At 41.4% G+C, this 16,015-nt stretch overlaps 1 protein-coding gene across 1 annotated transcript; it reads right to left on the reverse strand.

Annotated features, from left to right (window-relative positions):
- Window positions 1-4,282: 4,282 nt before the first annotated feature.
- Window positions 4,283-5,409, reverse strand: LOC147617675 (uncharacterized). The gene is made up of 2 exons (XM_086775919.1): window positions 5,250-5,409; window positions 4,283-5,133 (listed from the first exon to the last, which is right to left on the reverse strand). Exon 2 carries the CDS (start codon window positions 5,110-5,112, stop codon window positions 4,576-4,578), a length of 537 nt encoding a protein of 178 aa, XP_086632045.1. The 5' UTR covers window positions 5,113-5,133; window positions 5,250-5,409; the 3' UTR covers window positions 4,283-4,575.
- Between the last annotated feature and the right edge of the window lie 10,606 nt (window positions 5,410-16,015).

A 16,015-nucleotide genomic window follows, 5' to 3' on the forward strand; every position in this document is an offset into this window, starting at 1 on the left:
TACTTGAAGAATAATTTTCCTATCCTCAATGGTATATTTCTTGAAGTTTGATGGGATGCTGATTACATAACCTTCCCCACTATTGTCTTTGGATTTTGTCCACTATTTTAGTGACTTCTCAAGGCTTTGTTTACAGTCCTTGAATATGGCATTTTGCTCAATTTTTGCTATTTTTGGGTTTTTGATTGTTTGTTTTATTTTTGCAGGCTTCCCCCTTGACAACATTGTCTCTGCTAGGGATTGAGTTGACTGGATTCTTCCCTGCTTTGATTTCATTTTAGCCCTGCTTATGTTTGACTGCCTTGTGTTTATGGATTGGAGAATTGTTGTCCAATGTTTGTAGTTCTTAATGCAGTTTGTAGCACCCACAAGCATTAGAAACTCGGTATACCCATTAAGTATCAACTGTTGTCTACATCATCCCGGAACACGCTTGTTTCTTTTTTTTAATCCTCTTATTGTTTTGTCCTCATTGACTTTATCTCGGCAAGTGAAAGTCCTAATTCTACCGGCTCTCTTTCTTGTAGCAAAAGGTGTACTTTTTCAAGCGTGGATTTAGGCTCAATCTCTTTGTCATCTTTACTTCATATTAAGTCTCACCCTGACCTTGAATAAATTATCCTTTTGAATTATCCCTTTGTTGGATCATGGATCACTATTTAAAAACTAAGGCATGAAACATTATTGGTTTGTCCCATCTTTTAAAAAAACAAATTGGGAAGGGTACACTACCCAAAACTTTATTTGGCACCAAGTGAGGATACCCTAGTGGAGTTTGAACTAGGGGGCCTCTAGGTGGAGTTTGAACTCGGGGGCCTCTAGGTGGAGTTTGAACTCAGGGGCCTCTAGGTGTTGAGCCAACCCAATTGACCAATCGGGCTACGAGCTTATCAATGTCCGTCTTTATCTAATAAGCTATTAATTGTATAATACCACCTATAAACGAAGAGTAAACGATATGCGAGTGCATATATGTGTGTGTGTGTGTATGCGAGTGCATATATGTGTGTGTGTGTGTGTGTGCATTGTGTATGTACATATATATATATATACACACACACTTACACTTGAGAGAGAGAAGTATGCATGTGTGTGTGTGTGTATTGTGTATTACATATATATACACACACTTACACTTGAGAGAGAGAAGTATGCATGTGTGTGTATTGTGTATGTATATATATATATATATATATACACACACACACTTACACTTGAGAGAGAGAAGTATGCATGTGTGTATTGTGTATGCACATATATATATATACACACACACTTACACTTGAGAGAGAGAAGTATGCATGTGTGTGTGTATATTGTGTGTGTGTATATATATATATATATATACACACACACACACTTACACTAGAGAGAGAAGTATGCATGTATATAAATATCTATCTATATCTTTATTTCAAAAGGGATTCCAATTGGAGGGGTGACACATAGTAGTATTTCGTAGCTTTGGTCTCTGGAGGGGTGACACATAGTAGCATTTCCTAAGTTTGGTCTCTGGAGGGGTGACACATGGTAGCATTTCCTAGCTCTGGTCTAAAGGGGCCTAAAAAACTGAAAGAAAAGGGGCCTCAAAACTGATAATATGCTTGTTGGAGACAGGTATGCCAACTCGTGTATATATATATATATAGAGAGAGAGAGATTGAGAGAACTGTTGGTTGGATCAAAAAAATTATAATTTGCATTGGAAATGGGGAGGCACGGATATGGAGCATGCTTCAACGTAGTTGTCCACAAGACTGGTGGGGGCGCCCACACCGCCAACGGAGATCAAGATCTCACACATGCAACTTAGAGTCATGCCTCGCACCAGTTGCTTCATCCCATCACAACATGGCTTTGAAGGGTGGCTCTCCACACTACCCGAAGTAACACAATGCAAAGCAAGGCTCAAAGCCTCATCTTCATCACTGCAATAACTCGCTCCTTCAACAGCAGAGCCAAAACCATCCAAACCGACCATCATCATCATCATCAGAAGGACCACCTGTGCAAGCAAAATTGAGGATGGTTTACCTCAACCTTGTGCAACGTAATCTAATTGTATAATCAACCTTTTGATAGATTGATTTTAGCAATGGATAGATAGATAGCTTGAACAAGGAGGGACGAGTTAATCTTTCAATAGATGGATTTTAGCAATCCATAGATAGATACCTTGAACAAGGAGGGACAGTGGATCATGCCTCCAAGAGCCATGGTTGATGTGATGAAGAGAAGGAGCGAGTAACCTTGATTGAAGAAATCATTGAATAATGTAAGCACTAGAGATGAAGCCAGTTCCCCACCATATATAATACTAGGAGAAGATCAAGACTCATGTGAGCGTGTGTTGTATGTGGTATTATATATCTCGTGAGTTTGATGTGGTGCTGTTACAAGAGAGATTTCTTCTTGCCACATTGTACCATGGGCAATGCATGGCGCATTCTCTATTACACCTTGTAGTACCATGGGTAATGCATGGGGCCTTCTCTACTATTACACCTTATGTAAAGTAATGAGAAAATTGTGATCTTCTTCCCACACTTGTACCATGGGAGCATTCTCTAGTACACCTGATGTAAGAAGAAAATGGTGATCTTTTTGAGAACACATCTTCTCACAACAATGGAAGCCTCAAATTCTAATGGTCTTGACGTACTTTTAAACCTATGGTGTTGATGTAACCACCCTTAGTTAGTTAATTAAAGATTGTTTTTGGATATATTCTTGGGTATAGCATGCTCCAAGCTTTGATTACCATCATGCCCCCCCTCCTTTTTTCCATTTTGACTATCAAATACTTGTTAAATTGTTTCATCCTTGCCAAAAATTACATATAAACTCTAAAAAATTCATGTTTTTTACTTTTTTCATTTAATTTTTGAAGGGCAAGGGTGCTTGTCAAAAGGAAACTCTAGAAGTTGGTGTCAATATCCTAGTTACATTCTAATCACTTTGTGCATTATTAGATCTATACTTTTATTATTACGGTATATTTTACCTCTTAATTGCATTGACTTTAAGCCCTTAAAACTTCCGTTCTATAAGGAATGAGAATATTGCCTATGATCTTTGATGCTAGACTTGATTCCATCTAGACCCAACCATCATGCACTTGCAGTCATCCTAACTCCTATCCAGAAATATTATTTTCTTAAAACACGATTGGAAACATGGGCTATCATCAGAGGTGTTTGGGTTTGAACTCATGACCTTTGTGTAGGCTCATGAGTGTTAACAATTGGGGTAAGAGCCCACAATAAATCATTGAAATCATGACCATGTTGAAATCACTTGCATGATAAGTATATGTCATTTTACTTATAATTATTTACAACTTTTATAATAAGAACGCAATATGTTCTCAATAATCTTGTTTTTAATATGAATACTAGATAATGAAAGGAGAAGTTGTTAAAATTGCTAGCCATCTTCTCAAAGCCTTATCCTCAACTTGTGGATATGGTGAATCATACAAGATTTCTTGGTTATAAGGATCTCTCAAAATCTAGATCAATGCGTTGGTACACTTATTTTCAAGGTAAGCGTTGTCATATACAATTCCTTGGTTAACATATTTTCTTCTACTTAAAATATGATGTTTGTTTTCAAAATTTCTATTACTATGTTTATAAGTCCCTTCCCAATTGTGTAAAGCTACTAAGTCATGATTAAACCTTTTGTGGCACCTTTAATTTTCTCATGGTATGTAAGTGTGCTCAATTAAATTCTTATAGATCTTGTATATTGTTTGGAAATATTAGGCTGCCTTGATGTTATTGTTAAAGATGGGTAATTTTGGCTTCCTATTAGCATTTATGTAAATTTTAGATTAAATATCTTTTTACTAACCTTGTTAATCAATATGCACATTTAAATTGTCTTTGGGTCTTTGTTATTTAAAGAAATATTTATTCTTTTAAAGATAGGTATTTTGATAATCTTAGGCTATGCACTTTCTTATTAAAAATAAATTAGGCAAATTATAATAAGGCAGTTATTACATTGAATGTCTGTTGGTAGAGCCTTGTTAAGAATTTTGTTAAATGACCTTCCTCATATACTTAAACAAAACCATCATGCTAGACTTGCTAAAAATAAATCTAGATACTTCAATTCAAAAAATGAGAAAAGGTAGAGTACTACACCCAATTGTAATCTCCTATTTCTCTTAGCCTTCTAGAAATTTCCTCATACTTTACCCAAGTATAAGCCATGTTGAGATAGAGATTAAAACTTGTAGCACATCATCAATGAACATGGAACAAGGGAATCCAACTATGTTAAAAATCATTCTTGCATGTGTAAAGCGTACAAGACATCATCTTATGATGGTATATCATCGTAATAGAATAAGAGGTCCTTTATTTTTTCAAAAAAAAATTCATGAAAGGAATGTGGATATGAGAATGTTTTTTAAGTAATTGAGGCGTTTTTATTTTAACCATAAGCATATCTTCGCCACACCTTATTAAATTACACATCCTTGCTTGCTTGCAGCCTTAGCTATAACCTTTTGGGAAATTGGGACGTAGCTGCGTTACAATTTATTCGCCATATGCAATGCAAGCTTCAGAGCAGGACGTAGGTGGCACCTCGAGCCATGAGCCAATTCACTTTCTCTGCATCCGTCACATTCTGCATCTGCGAGAACAACTCAGCTGCATCGGAGCAAGTGAGCATCCAGTGGCCCTGGGAGGCATCTTCAGTGTAGACGACTCCTGTTGGCTTCATCACGCTATCACAACCAGCATCGCCCAAGAGCGATCGGCGTCTGCCATTGAACCAGAACGCTCCGGTGAACTGGCCGCCAACTAAGCAGAAGTCGCCAGATCCCGTTCCCACCTGGGTGGTGCAGGCTCCATCTCTGTAGAATTGGCTCGCGACGCTGCTTGATGCACTCGTGACCAGCACAGAACCCCCGCTGCTGGCACTCACTGCGCAGCACACCTGAGCAGCGACGCCGTTGAACGAGTACCCACCACCACTGCATGCAGAGGTGCTTGTGTAGAATATAATGTCAACTGCCCCGACGAGGCTCGTGAGCAGCTGCAGCAGAAGCACAGGCAGGAGCGCGTACGCGATGCCCTTTCCGTTGATGTTCGCCATTGTCAGAAGTCAGAAAGGTCCCTGTAAGGCAAGCAAAACGAGTCAGACAGATACTAGTAGACACTCAATGCGCCGATCAAGAAGAGGTGGTCGAACTAAAGTACTGTAGTTTGTTTTAAGATGGGCCACTGACTCACCGAGAGGAGAAGAGAGTTGTGCAGGAGTGGCGGATTACATTCGTTTTGCAGGGGTTTAAGTGCTCGTCCGAGTGGGACCTGTTCTTCGTCCCCGCCTTCATCTTCGCCGCCGTTGTTTGTCTCAGCACGTGGACGACTTAGACTCCTAGAAAAGCTTGAATAATTGAGTCCTCAATTCGAAAATGAATTGAGGACTCTCGTTATTCAAGCTTTTCTGGAGTCTTCTGAGTCGTCCACAGTCGCATAATCCAAAGCTGTCTCCAAAGTCCATCCAGCTCATCATCAATCAATCGCCACACTACCTACCTACCTACCCACCTATCTATCAATTGAGGGAACCACTTGCACTTCCAGCATCATGAGGCAATACATTGAGATCAAGAGTTGCATCCTCCTCTTCTGAATCACTTACTGCTCTGTCTCGTTTCTTTTTTGGAGCTAATTTTGGAACTGGCACAAAGTGTAGCACATGCTTATGAGTAAACCCATTAGAATCAACATATAACATATTCCCATCTTTTGACATGTTCAAAAACTTTGTAAGTTGTTTTGAACCAGCACCAAATTGGCCCTCATAAGATATATACCTTTTAGTGAGCTTCTCAAATGTCAAATCCAAGTAGACTCCAATCATAGTAACATCCATGTTCTCCCTCTGAAATTCTACATTTAATTTATTCAATTCAACCAAAACATCAGCCAGCAAATGCATCATAAACTGGACTTGAAAGATTGTGGCATAATTGTACCATTTTTTCTCATGCATTCTCCATTGCTCCAAAATAGCAGGCATTAAGGGAACCAATCTTTCCATTACTTGGCCTCTAGATAGCCATCGAATTGCATGGATTTGTAAAACTTTCAAGTCTGCAATATGATACTCATGCATCAAGTTTCGAAGTTCGACATGTCGATTTGTTGATTTCCCTAGCCATGCATATACCTTGTTTGCAACCTTATCAACAAAAGCAAACACATGAGGATTCGATGCAAAACCATCCTTTGCTGCAAGTGCCTCACGGTGGGCAATACAATGCACGCCCATAATTCGTGAAGCCGATGCTTGAAACCGTGCCACTACACCTGTCTTATGACCTGTCATTGCTGAGGCACCATCCGTTACAAATGCAACTAGTTTCTTCAAATCCAGATTACTCTCTAAGAGCATGGCATGGACAGCATTAAAGATTGCCTCCCCAGATCCATTATCAACTGGTAGCAATCTCACAAATTTACAATTGGGCTCTCCTTTGCCATTCCCAGGCAAGTACAAAATGTAGATAATCAAATGCTTCTCCATGGTTCTATCTGTACTTTCATCAATGAGGATTGAAAAAAATGGACTTTCACAAATTTCAGCATACAAGTCTTGTCTAGTACAATCTCTTAAAGCCATCAAGAACTCTCTTCCAGATACGGGATTGGTATATGCACCATACTCATCAGATGATGGCATATTAGGAGTGCCAAGATCCCTTTGTAACTTACATTGAGTGGGATATTTCTCCAATGCAATATCATTGCATGCACAAAAGTGTACCAGCTTCATACAAGTGATTATTCTAAACTGTTCAGAATGCACCATTGTGTCAATACCCCCATCTATTGGTCCTTTGCCACCAATAGCCTTTAGCTTTGCATGATAAATACTTGCAGCTCTCCTATGATCTGCAGATTTTGCATGCTCATTCAAGGCTGAAAGTTGAATGCTTTGGGATCCACCCATTGTGAAAGTATTCACTCTTCCATCTTCTTCACACCAAGTGCATTTTATGCGGTCCTCATTACATGTAGACTTGCATAAATATGCCCAAGGATGTAGTAGAGTCCATTGAGTCCTCCACTTCCTTTTGGGTTTATTGGAAGAAGACTCTTGGGAAATCTCATTACAAGTTTTCGAGCTCCCACCACTACTCTCATGTCCTACATTGGCAATGGTCTGTCTTGACAAAAAAGAATCTATTGAAGGCTGTGACTTTTTCTTTTTGCCACGCCCTCTATGAGGCACTAGATTGGGACGGTCAACCATCACTGAAAATATAAGAATAAAATAAAAAAAGGAAGCCACATGAGAATAAAGAGAAGAGAGCATGCTGCATACCTTAACGGTTAAGCACGTTCATTTATACAAGGCCGTTATACTCCTTAACGGTTAAGCATGCTCATTTATACAAGGCAGTTATACTACTATAATAGGGAAACAACAAAATAACAACAAAAACAAGACACAAAAGGGAGACACCCGTGACCCAATAGCTGAAGATAGCTTAACAAAATGTTAAAATAATCAAAATAAGAATCCAACCTGGAAATAAATTGCAGCCAGCAGGTCCACGTCCTCCACACCAAGATCGGAAGTAGCTAGCTATGATCACAACTCACTAATCAAGATTCAAGAATCATAAAAGTAAGTTAAGAGAGAAAGACAAATAGAGAGCAATTTCATTTAATTGTACACAATCATACAATACAAAACCACCTCTACATATTATAACATTTGTCATAAGTAAACAATCCATTGCTAGATCAAAATTACATCAACAACATGGCTATAAGTAAACAATCCATTTGTCTAATCTGCAAACTGAAGCGGTCGTTCAGTAAATCAAATTTTTTTTCTAGGTTACATATGTTAACACATTAATTCCAAGATAAGTCATCAATACAAATTCGCCCATCTATAAGAATGAAGAATCATACCCATCATTAGTCATAGTCGCCCATCCATAACCAGATTCACAGCTTTCAAAAAACAGCAAATCATGCCCATTGCCCAATGCCCATCATTGAGTAATTAACGAAATGTGTATGCCTTTAAGATCCTCAAAAAATAACAATAATAACTGATGTAAGGACCATATACTGATGCATCATGCACTGATAGGACAATTAGTTGTACTATCCAAAGATGTAAAAATAAAAAACCAAAATGAGTAACCCTGAATTTCAGAGCACATCGATGCAAGTTGCAACCTGATAGAACCAGACCGGATTTGTCACAAAAAAATGTGCTTTAAAGACTCCTTATAAAACTCATTAAAAAAACAGAGTAACCGAGTCATGACCATCAAAAAAGCAAGATACTCATGAGTCATCAGGGTTATGCCTAAAAAACTCTCGTAGCTTACATGTGTAGAAACTGTCAAATGGATTCAAGGAAATACAGAATCCCAAACATCATCAGAAAAGCGAAAGGTCATTAGATCAAATTGTGTATGTACAAATTAACATGTCAAACCATATAAATCGATTCACTAGGATTCAAAGATTATAGAAAGTTGAAACCTTCAATCGTATATTATAAAGAGTATAATCAAGCAATAGCTAGATACCTGAGACAAGCGCTGAGAGGCTGAGAGGATGAGCTCCCAACGGATGCTAGGACAAGTGACAAGTTATCCAGTGAATCAACAATGCAGACTAAGTGAGTATACTGTATAACTCACCCAAAGTGAAGCCATTTTTATAGTCGGAGCCACACATGCTAGCGGCCAACTGTCAGTGCCATGATGCCATCTTCATTGAAAGATATCTGAGAGGAGATTATTTGCAGAGTCCCTCTCACAGTACACTCACGAGTCACTGTTACCTGTACACACAGCTGGATAGAGAGCGGCGAGCCTGAGAGAGGTGGCCACTGGCCACTGGCCGCCGGCCGGAAGAGGAAACGAGAGTGCCAGGCTGCCAGCAAGTTGCAACCAAATCATGCAGAAAAGAAGGTGGAACTTGGAACAGACCAAATACAGAGTTATCCTGAATCCTGATTCACTCCTGAATCTTGATAAACAAATCAAGATTTACAGAAAAAGCAAGTAGGGAAGAGAGAGAGAGAGGTCGAGACTCGATGTATACATAATACAACTTTACGAAAATTACGAGAGCAGATGTTGGAGGATACGAATCAGATCATACGATTCACGAATCATACGAATCTACGATGACCATGGAGACTGGGCGATGATTGATCCAGGCTCCCGACTCCCGTTCCCGACTCGGCGTCGGTATGGCTGGCTTGGCAGCCTGCAGGGGTACCTTCACGAAACAACGCCAGGTCAGGGATGACCCCCACTGAGTCGGCGACTCCCGTTCGGATGGGTGCACCGTGGTCCGTGCGCACTGCGGAATCCAGAATCAGACAGATCAAGGCCGGGGGCCGGACCGGATCGGCGGGATGACCCCCAGCCTCCAGGGCCTCGACTGGTTGCAAACTTGCAAACTTGCAAGTTGCAACAAGGCTGGAGCTGCAGGCTGCAGCGGCCAGCCTGCGAGTCGCGACCGGCTGGTAGCCAAGGCCGGGAAGGCGTGCTCGGGAGTCGGAGCTCCTGTGGGCTGTCACGGACCACGGTTCACCTGTAGGCTGTGCTAGTAGACTAGTAGTTAGACTCTAGTCTCTACTATCTAGTTACTTAAACTCGCAGCCTCAGCCTGCATGCAGCATGCTGGCTGGCAGCTGCAACGTGCATGCAGCATCATGATTCATGCATGGCCCGTCGGACGGTGAGTCGCTGAACGGTCCTGAACCGTGAAGTGAGAGTCGGTGAGCCATAATCAGCCATTAATACTAATTTAATAGTATTTAATACCTATTACCATAATACCAAGTTAGTAAGTTACTTACCAACTTAAATAGCTATTAGCACTAAGCAAATTGTAAATTGCAATTATCGATTCGCCCCAAATTTCGAAATTATATATATATATATTAATAATATATATATATATATATATATAATACACATTGCAGTGATTGCACATTGTGCAATGTGTATTTTATTATATATATATACATATTAATATATATATATATATATATTAATATATATATATATCAAAAAAAATGAAAAGCACTTTTTAAAAAATGACATGTCATTTGAAAGGCATTTGAAATTACTGTATTTCAGAGTGAAAAGTTAATTCTAAGCCATTGCATGTTTTTTGACATAGATTTTTTTTTTAAACCTTTTTTGACAGGCAAAATCGCCTTTGACAGGTAAAACACCCGTCAAATTTAGGCCCTGCTCGTCCGAGTGGGACCTGTTCTTCGTCCCCGCCTTCATCTTCGCCGCCGTTGTTTGTCTCAGCACGTGGACGACTTAGACTCCTAGAAAAGCTTGAATAATGAGTCCTCAATTCGAAAATGAATTGAGGACTCTCATTATTCAAGCTTTTCTGGAGTCTTCTGAGTCGTCCACAGTCGCATAATCCAAAGCTGTCTCCAAAGTCCATCCAGCTCATCATCAATCAATCGCCACACTACCGACCTACCTACCCACCTATCTATCAATCTCTCTACCTATCCATCCATCACTTTATGTATCTTTCCATCAATCTATCCATTGACCCACCCACACACCCATCCATCCATCTATCTAGACCATTTCTTTTCACCGACACATTCACTTGCTGCTACAATTAAACAAACTCACATCAACATCATGCAGCATTGATAAAAGTTATCCAAAAATGAATAAATTGTGACCACTACCTACCTACCCACCTATCTATCAATCTATCTACCTACCCACCTATATACATGTATATATAACATGCATGTTCATATAACATAGTCTAGGCTTTAATTCATGAATATAACTTGTTTCCCTCCAAGTCATGAATTAAAGCCTAGACTATGTTATATATACATGCACGTATATATAATATAGTCTAGGCTTTAATTCATGAATATAACTTGTTTCCCTCCAAGTCATGAATTAAAGCCTTAGACTATGTTATATATACATGCACGATTCCACATGACAAGGGACAAAACAATTAAAAAACTTGGAAGAACTGAATGAGGTCCTTTTTTGTCTATTGAACTGAATGAGGTTGTCCTTGAAAGCATAAAATTTTGTTTTACCCTGTGGTACTAGTAAACCACTTTAACCCTTTTTGCCAATTTATAATGGGTGTTATGTTGAGAAATAACTATCTTAGTAGGACCATACCTTGCACGACCAAACAATTTGAAAGCATAAAATCAAATCGAGATGACCATTTATTGGCAGCAGAGACTTGCAGCCTGATCACTATCAGAGAACCCCTCGTGACTGCTCTGCCTTATCAGACCCCCCCTTCTTTTGCATCACATGGCCTTGCTAAGGTGGCTTAAGACACAAGAAGTTTTAGACATTTTCCCACTATGATTCCCACATGGAGGATTACAACAACATCATGAGCTTTTCTGCAGGCGTGGCGGAGCATACCTAGCTAGGTGGGGCACAGGGGGCTGCCGGCCCCCCCTTGCTAAGGTGCCTTAAAGCACAAGAAGTTTGACATTTTCCAACTACGATTCCCACATGGAGGATTACGACAACATCATGAGCTTCTGCAGGCGAGGGGGAGCATATCTAGCTAGGTGCGGTGGGGGGGGGGGGGGCAGAGGGGGGTGGCAGCCCCCTGCCCCCCCCACCACACCTAGCTAGGTATGCGGAGTCTCGTCTCCAGAAGCTCATGATGTTGACACACTATAGGGAAACATAAGGGAAAGTGGGTCTCTTTCCCACATGGGAAAATGCCCAAAACTTCTTGTGAAGGACGCAAAGGCAGAAAGTACCAAACTAGCCGCAATGGAATACCCAACAGTGGGTCCTGAGCACGCCTTGCTGGCCAGCGCAACCTTCCAAAGTCGTCCAAATTCCACCACGTTGCGGGTTTGAATACCGGAACCCGCACAGGGCCCCACCCTCGGACCTCCTCAAAGCAACCTTCTAAAAGGAATCATAAGAGCACAACACAACCACCCCCCCTTTTCCTTCTCTCTCTGCTCTCTGCATAAAAGCAAGCCGCGCCCTTGTAAAAGATGAACAACAGGTGCATGACATGAACAAACCAACGACAACCTAGTGCCCTTGTAAGTGTGTGTGGTGCAATGAACAACAGCACTTGAACAACAGCCGCATGGGTGGTGACGTCTTCTTCTAGTGTCCACGTGTCTTCATGACAAGAACTCATCAATTCCTTGGCTCTCTCTCTCTCTCTCTCTCTCTCCCTCTCTACATCCTTGGTTGTTGCTGTCCCGATCAAACTCTTGTGGCTTATGCTCAATGTGAAACTCTTGCCTTATTGGGTCGCCTTCACTTGATCGACTCCAAATTCACTACTTCAACTCGAGGACGATCACAAATCACACATCACCTCTGCTCTTGCTCTGATAGTCAATGTCACCTCCTCTCCAATGCAGATTTGCTGTATGCCACCAGTTACATCATACCGCTCAACACATCTTGCCTCGCAGAGGCCCCTTGTTTCGAATACATCCAACATCCCGTGTGTTGCACGTTTCTTTATAGAGCTGTAGTTGCGTTTCTTCATAGAGCTCTGGGTGGATGGAGAGACTACCACAGCCATAAATATGGTTCACATCCAGCAAATGGAAACAACACCTGAAGTAAATATCATAAAACCAGGTCTATGCAAAAGAAGTCCGACATGCTAGGGCAAAAGACTGCCAGACAACTGGACTTGGAGGAGCAAGCCCGAATCAGACAAGAAGCAACCAAGGAAGTGCAGGAAGCACAAGGTTAGGGTATGCTGATTCCGACTTGGCAACCAAAGTCACTGTCAAATGGGTGTCCGCCCCTTCAACTGCTGCCAGACAGGTAGACTTGGAGGAGCAAGCCGCTGAATCAGACAAGAAGCAACCAGGGAAGTGCAGGAAGCACAAGGTTAGGGTATGTTGATTCCGACGACTTGGCAACCAAAGTCACTATCAAATGGGTGTCCGCCCCTTCAACTGCGGAGGAGACCAGGAAGGCAGAAATAGCCTTCGAAAAGATGAAGGTTCATGAAGAGGAAGATCAATCCCTCAAACCTCTGGATACCAAGAGAACTAAAAAAGTCCATACCATAGCAGAAGACAATGTGCCAAGGAAGAGAAGCCCAACAGCACAAGGGAATAGTAAAACAATGTTCAGACCAGAGCACTGGATGAACACAATACTAGTCGCACCAAGGGTGCCAGAAGAACAAGACATAGGGAAAAGCCTACGGGGCAGACAAAGCAAAAGTAGGAATCCTTCCGACCAGGGCAGAACAGGATCAAGCGGAAGCAGAAGTCCTTCCGACTTACGATGTCTAGGAATGACCTCCCCAATAAAGAAGACGGAAGCAAAAGACTTCTGACAAGGTAAGTGACTCACCTAATGGAATGCAAGATGGTAGCAGATGAAGAAAGAACATCAGGAAACAATCAAGTTTCCAAATATGATTTATGGGATGAATTGATTAATAATTTAAAGCTAAGCATAACCGTAGATCAGTTGCTTACTTTAGTACCCAACTTTAAGCAACAACTGATCCAAAAGCTTTCAAGATCAGATCAGAAGGCAAAGGAAAAGCTGCAAAACAAGGTGAAGGAAATAGAGTGTCAGACAGTTGAAGCTGAGATAGTACCAGAAGTCGACACTATAGTCATAGAGGTGATAGTGCAAATCAGATGGTGCACAATACCAGGAGTACTATTGGATGGAGGATCGGGAGTGAATATTATCTCCGAGACCATGGCCAAGGAGCTGGGCATTATAGCATTGCAACCAGCACGACTAATTGTCTCCCTTTCACATTGTGAAAAGCGACGTACATGGCTTATGCATGAGCTAAGGGGATTCTTGTTGATGACATCAAAGATCCTGTGTTCAAGATAGTATAATCCTCCTGGTACATGTTCAAAGATCGCGTGTTCAAGATAGTATAATCCTCCTGGTACATGTCCATGTTTTCATGTATGAGTTTCCCTCTATAGAACTTTGGGGTGCACCTCCTTTCTTACCCCACTGAGATGCCCCTAGTAGATTGGCCCTGCACATGCAAAGATGCTGGACATTTCCCTTCAGAGGCAGACCTTTTCCCACTCACACATTGAAACTCTCTAGAACTTTGCTCTTTGGTGATTTTAGTGCTCTCATTAGTTGCCACTAGAGTGGCCCTCGGCGCCTACCCGTTAGAGATTTGACACCCCAAACTAGCAGTGTACCAAAATAAAGGAAATTTTGCGCGGGTAACCTGGGCAGGGGGTGGGGATCTATCCCACCATCGCCACTCAAATGAATCCCTTTTCTAATTTTGCTAGTAGGGGGTAGCTCTCTTAGACCCATCGATGCCAATTGGCATCCATTTCTACTACCTCTCCAAGGTGAGGGTCAACCTACAATACTCTCTCTCAAACTGCAAGAACTCTCAGCTACTATGGGCTATCAAGATGTTCCTCCTGCAGTCTTTACAACAAAGTCATGTCTTAATGAAGTCGATGCTCCCCCTATCAAGACTAAGCCACCCTGTCCTAAGCTACCTCTCAAAAAGAGAAACTCCATGCTAGAGATGCCTACCTGGCCATCTCTCCCTCTCTCACCTGACTTGCACCCCAATGCTTTGAAAGGTGAGCATCTAAAAGAACACTCTCAAGAATGTGCATAGATAAGCCCTCTTGAGTCTCCAACCAATCCCCTTCATAGAAACAATCGAGCTATGACAAGCTAGAGCCCCTCACCCGCTAGTCTAAGCAAAGGCTACCCCACTCATGACAATATCCCTCATGATGCCATACATATGATGTCCTCAAATACATACATAGATGCTCTGAGGCCGCCAGCTCACCCCCCTCTACTATAGAATGATTGTTTCCTACTCTGTCAGATAAGGGTCCTTAATCATACTTAAAACCCCTCCTTACACACCAGTGCATCATTCCTAGCAATGCATCAAAGATCTATCCCCAAAACTCTACGCGTTCGCATGGTTAGGGGCATGTACATTCAGCAAATCCACTCTACACTTTGCAAACCACATAATCATCCATTGGGAATGCTAAGGGACTATCACTCCACTGTCCAAAATAGCATGTTGCCAAGAGTCCATAATAGACATACATACTCCCTTGGGCGCCCAAAAGTTCATATCGTGATGCCATAAAAGTTTCACAGTGACCATGCAGTATCAGTTAGCCAAATACGACTCTCGTTCATGAATCATAAGCACACCAATGCCGCTACTAACCAAACATTTTGCAAATTCTATCACAACCTACCATCTTTGCGAATTCTATCACAACCTACCATGATAGGGCATAAAATAAGGACCTCCCATCCCCTACACATTCCACAAGACAATCCTCATGCATCTTGTGGGAGAAGAAAGAGGCTGTGAAACAACAATGTGTGTAATCTTTGAGGTTGTCTTGGACAAAGGGTAATCCATGTCTAAGCATCCTTGAGAAGGTGACAACATCTCAACAGATAGAGACCATCCAACCAAAGCCCATGTCCCTCTAGCACCAAGAAAATCCTCTACCTCATACAAAGTGGCCCCATGTACATTTACATAGAAAGAGGGCCCATGAGTATCCACAACCTTGTGAACAAGATATGGCACTCTCTATCACTATATACAATATATTCCCTTTCTTGAGAAATGTTGGCTTGAAATACTCACGTGAGCTTCAACAACCAAATCTTGGTACTCATCTGAGTTAGCAACTAAGCGTAAAACCTCGCCTGTCCCTAGGTAGTAAAGTCTCCTTAATATCAATTAAAACCTTTAGCAGGCATCCAAGAAATTTGCATGACATGTAAGATCAGCTATCTTGTCATCCCAGATTGTAGTAGACAAGAATCTAGCAATGCGCTCACTATAGCATGGTACAGACTCTATATTAAATAAAGTTGCATCTGGGAGGTCATTGTCTACCCCCTTTGGTGCTTCACAATAGGAATTTTGCTCAAATGGTCCTGAGTAGACCCTTTCTTTACCACTACCATGAAGTCAAATTC

Source organism: Cibotium barometz, chromosome 36, assembly GCF_041138505.1.
Source record: "Cibotium barometz isolate CiBa-2024 chromosome 36, ASM4113850v1, whole genome shotgun sequence".
Lineage (NCBI taxonomy): Eukaryota > Viridiplantae > Streptophyta > Polypodiopsida > Cyatheales > Cibotiaceae > Cibotium > Cibotium barometz.